The sequence below is a fragment of the Balaenoptera borealis genome, assembly GCF_965194805.1.
Source record: "Balaenoptera borealis genome assembly, chromosome: 18".
NCBI classification, from domain to species: Eukaryota; Metazoa; Chordata; class Mammalia; order Artiodactyla; family Balaenopteridae; genus Balaenoptera; species Balaenoptera borealis.
The window spans coordinates 52,901,139-52,906,218 of NC_138877.1; the positions used below are offsets into that span (position 1 = coordinate 52,901,139).

General features: G+C 41.0%; 1 protein-coding gene across 12 annotated transcripts in view; it reads left to right on the forward strand.

Annotated features, from left to right (window-relative positions):
* The window catches only part of LOC309615920 (uncharacterized protein), a 402,693-nt gene that overhangs the window by 199,602 nt on the left and 198,011 nt on the right, over nucleotides 1–5,080 (forward strand). For 10 of the 12 annotated variants that reach the window (XR_014237134.1, XM_082366005.1, XM_082366010.1 and 7 more), the window contains one exon: nucleotides 4,857–4,972. Coding sequence is in view for 9 of the 12 variants with exons in the window: in XM_082366005.1 (XP_082222131.1) it covers nucleotides 4,857–4,972 (116 nt within the window). In the remaining 3 variants the exon portion in view is untranslated. Of the gene's footprint in view, nucleotides 1–3,930; nucleotides 4,755–4,856; nucleotides 4,973–5,080 lie in introns of those variants that run through there. The other 2 variants (XR_014237135.1, XR_014237136.1) reach the window with 2 other exon arrangements.

Sequence of the window (5,080 nt, forward strand, 5' to 3'; positions counted from 1 at the left end):
TGTATGTCAACTTGCCAGGGATTCTTAAAAGGAAAGGAGAAAGACATTTAAAAAAAAAAATCACAAATCACTTGAAAACACACAAACTGAAAAAGAATTAACCAACTAGTTAGACCTCTATTTATATAATTCCAAAGTTGATTAAAATTAGACAAGATAATGTACCTCCTGATTATCATTCCATATTACACTTCCTTTTTTTTTTCATTCTCATATGTAATTAATTTCTTAGGCAGTATAAAGAATCAATCACTCTTTATCGAGTTTTCTTTACCTGTTTATTCACCTGGGAAAAGTAAGATGATTGCCAGGCCAGTGGCAGTAGATCTGAACAAAATTTTTCAGTGTTTAATAGTCTGTAGAATATATGCAACAACATTTGGTAAATATTTTGGCTGTTCTTCATTAATGGGTTTGGGAATCCGGTTGGCTGGATCCTGATTATAGCATCATAAGATGTTAGAGTTGGAACATGCAGAACAGGTCTCTTGGTCTGACTTTAATTGTACAAATGCTGGTATTAATTACTTAGAGGGCCTCACATAGTGTTTGGCACAAAGTAGAAGTTCCAGACATATTTTAAAAATCGAAACAATAAGGACGCTGAGGGTTAGAGAAGGAATGTGAGCAAGGTTATCTAGGTAGTGAACAGGTTGGACTCCTAAACGTTTTGCTTGTACACTATGAATACTAACAAGTATTCTCCTCCCAGGCCCCCAGGGGCCCCCTGTGTTGTCTTCCAGGTTAAGCATGATGTCCTCACCTTGGCATTCATCAAGTCTGCCCGGTCCCAGCTCCCTTTTCTCCTTTACATTACTTCAAGTACTTGTGTTCTAGTCCAAACGGTCTCTGAATTTACCCTCATGATTCCTATTTTTTTCTGCCTTCGCTCTAGCTGTTCCCTTCACACTGATAGCATTTTCTACCAACCTCTCCTTTACAGAATCTCATCTGCTTCTTAGTGAGATTAGGGGTGAATCCACGTAGAGGCTAGAGGACTGGGACCTAATCTGGTTAAAAGAGAACTGATTACAAACAGCAAATATCCTAGGTGATTTCCAGAAGTATGGCAGAAGATATGTGCAGTGAGTTACATTTTTAGTCCCCGTTACGGGGAGTTGAGGTGTTGAAAATGCGGGGATACAGGGTCTGGTTGGACCTAGCTCTGGAAAAAATGTGAACTGTGCAGAAATTATTTTTAAGGCATCCCTATTCTTTCCTTCTCCCTTTGGCTCTTTTTCCCCCTTTTCCATCCTGCAAATGTAGCTGTCCAGAGTTTTATTGCTATGTCCTAAGCCAGCTGGCTTGACAAAGGTCAAAATAGTGATAGTACCTTCTTGTTTCTTAGTTCTGTCCAATAGTAACACAACAACAACTAATCCTTATGTGGTGCTTACTGTGTGTCAGGAACTGTTAAAAATTATATATATATATATATGATTATAGATATATAACATATATATATTATACATATAAAATATAAATCATTTTTTAACATATTTCTTTAGTTCTCATAATCAATTGATCAATTTGCGGAGTTAATACTATTCTTATCACCATTTTACAGAGGAGGAAACTGAGGCACGGAGCGGTCAAGCAACTTGTCCAAGTTGCCCAGCTAGTAAATGGCAGAGCCAGGCTTTTATTTCAATTAGTCTGGCTTAAGTCTGAGCTTTTAATGGTGATGTATATCCATTTAGCTTGCATCTAAAATCTGACCACTGAGGTAGAGTCAATGGGGGGTATAACTAGCTAATTGTATTTCTACCTGTCTATCCTAACTGGACTGCCGTTTTGGATTTCTGAAGATACAAACATTTTTTTCTCTCTTTATGTCCTTTCTGGCCGGAATATAGTCCCTTTTATGATAAACTTAGTTTTCAAATAACGGATTAAATCAACAAGTACTTATTTAAATTGCATTAATGATAGTTTTTTCCACTTTCCTCTGACGTTTTCAATTTTGTGAATTGGTTAGATTACTGTCCATGACTTTGACCTTGAGTCTCCCATCTTTTTCCTGCTCCTTCAAAACTTTTTCTTTTTCTTTTTTTTTTTTACTATAAGTACCTGCAACTCTACATAGATCCATCTTTGGGCAACACTTACTCATGAAATCCAGTTGAAGTTATCTTACTCTTTCCCAGGCTGGCCACTGTCTTCCTTTTCAATATCTCCATTCAGAGATCCATGATGGTTTTTTGTGTCTAAAATTCAGCTCGTTGATTTTTATACATCTCCTAAATACCTTAGGTTTGCCATTTATATCTTGAATGAGACATTTTTGTCTCCTAAGTTCCATATACAGATATAGAAGAACGTTGGGGGAGAGAAACATAAGGACTTTATTTTCCTGCTGATATTGGAACAAAACCATATATAGAGAACTATGTCCCATATATTTATATATTGGCACAGATCCTTGAGTTAGAGACGAGAAAAACAGTCACCATGAAAATTCTGGAAATGCTTATAGTAAACCAGAATGAAGACAATGAGAGAAATCCTAGGAAGGAAAGTATGACAGTTCAGATAAAGAACAGGGAACAGCTGTATGATGAAGGATTTACAGTAAGAAATGCTAAACCATTTTGGGGAAAAGAGTCACATATTTTAGGGAGAGAACCACTCATATTTGATGAGAACATAGATTCAAAGAAAAATAATAAATGGAATAGGAGTACCCCACTGCATCTTATCTCTTGCTCTAATAGGAAGTAAACAGACGATGAAATTAACCCTTGGGGCTCAGTACCCTGGGGGGGTTTCTTGAAACTTTGCAAGAGGGATGGACCATATGGTCAGACTGCCTCTGTGACAACACAGGCTCAGCTGAAATTTCAAGGATTATAAATCCTCCTGTTTCATCTCATAATTTGATCACCAGCTGGTACTGAGAAGTATAACATTGCACAATTAAGTGCCTATAGATTTTTTATATCTTCCTCAGTAGCAGCCGGATTTGGTCCCTGGAAAGCAGACTGTGGCACTCCTCCAGGGGGATCATTAATCTGCCTCAGTAAGGCAGTCTTCCCACATGGGAGCCCATCCATAATGGTCTGTTGTAGTGATCTGTCACACCATATGGGGGAAGGCGAAACAAGAGACTGAGCAACCGAAAGACACACATAACTTGGAATCCTGGCAAAAACGGAAAAGAAGGAAGGAAGCATTACATATCATCTGTCCACATAGCTGAGCAGAGGTCAAGTAGTTAATTACATGCCCATTGTTGGTCTTAGAGTCTGTCATACAGACTTGGAGGGGAAAGAGAGAACCAGCAGGGAGAGTAAATCAGTGTTTCTGGAGAGGTACCAAATTAAATATCCTTTCTGTGGTATCTTTCAGGGGCCAGCTGAATGTGAGAGAACGGGGTCCCCGGAGGGCACCGCCATGCTATGTACACAATGCCTGCTCACGTGGTGTGGGCTGTGCAGAGAAGGTCTTGGGAAGACAGGAGATATAAGGCATGGTGTATATTATTATGAGTGGTTAATGAATACTACGTCCTTTTCCAGGACGGTTTCACCTGGTCTTCATCCCACCCTATACTGGAGCCATACTGAACTACTCAGGCTAGTTCACAGCTGTCCACTGTCTAGAGCCCGGGTCTGCCTAGAAGAGGGAGAGATGAACAGCTGAATGGATAACTGAGCGGATTGGATAAACGCACAAATGAATAAATGAATGAATTTTGTTTGTTTGTTTACCAAAAAATGAGAGCTCCTGTCTTTTTTTTTTTAATAAATTTTAATTAATTTACTTATTTATCCTTGGTTGCATTGGGTCTTCACTGCTGTGCGCGGGCTCTCTCCAGCTGTGGCGTGCGGGGGCCACTCCTCGCCGAGGTGCGTGGGCTTCCCACTGTGCTGGCCTCCCTCGCTGCGGAGCACGGGCTCTAGGCGGGTGGGCCCCAGTAGTTGTGGCACGTGGGCTCAGCAGTTGTGACTTGCAGGCTCTAGAGCACAGGCTCAGTAGTTGCGGTGCACGGGCTTAGCTGCTCCACGGCACGTGGGATCTTCCCAGACCAGGGCTCGAACCCGTGTCCCCTGAATTGGCAGGCGGATTCAAAGCAACACTTTCCATAACAGTTCAGCTATTTAACACAAATGCTAGTGGCAGGTAGAGAGTTTATCTCCTGGAAGCAGCGTGGTAGGATGGCAGAGTAGGGCAGTAGCAGGTGACCTGGCAAGAGTAGGCATATAGGAGAGAAAGATCCTATGAGGGAAATTATGTGACTTAATTAGAACTTTCCCCATATAGTCTGTGTTTCCATGGTGCTTCAGTTATTGAATACATAGTTTCCCATTAGTTTCAAACATCTTAAAACAGCAACCCAAGGCACATTTGAATGCAATTTTCAGGATTCATAGATGAATAGATGCTAGGAAATGCAAACTGGGAAATTGTTACAACCAAATGGAATAGTCAGTATTACAGCACTTATTCCCTCAAACCTTTCAAGGTAAGACTGGCTAATGTCAGCTCAGCTGCAGCAAAGACAAAAGGGTTTGGTGACCAGAGGGAAAGAAAAGGGAAAACAACCTTTTTCTTTTCTTTTTTTTAACCTTTCAGGGGAAGGAGCTCACTCAGCAGGTGGGATTTCAGGGCCCTGCAAGAGCAATCTCACTGTGCAGGCATAGACAACAGGAAGTGAGCACACACCCTCTCCTCCACATCAACACACACAGACTTAACCTACGGCTGAACTTCTGCCCTTGAGTGACCGGTGCCATTAGGACACAGGTCAAAAGGTTGGAGGGTGACAGAAATTGGAGCCTTATTGAATGAAAGAGAAAATGAAAAATTCTTTTGTTTGCCTAACTCTGTGGGTTGTATATCTACTGTGATTGCAGAATGGAGTCCGGAGTGGGAAACAGAAGTCCCTGATTTATCACAGCCTGAGAAAAGCAGTCAGAAATTCAGTTCAGGATGGAAAAAGAATCATAAGGAAGACCTGCATAAAAGAAAAGTGAGTCTCACTGCTCTTAAGAGGGAGCGCAGACACGATCAGCCTTTGAGGATAATGAGAAGGTACGGAGAGAGACATTAGGAAATTTCTCTTCCCTTGAATGTGCAG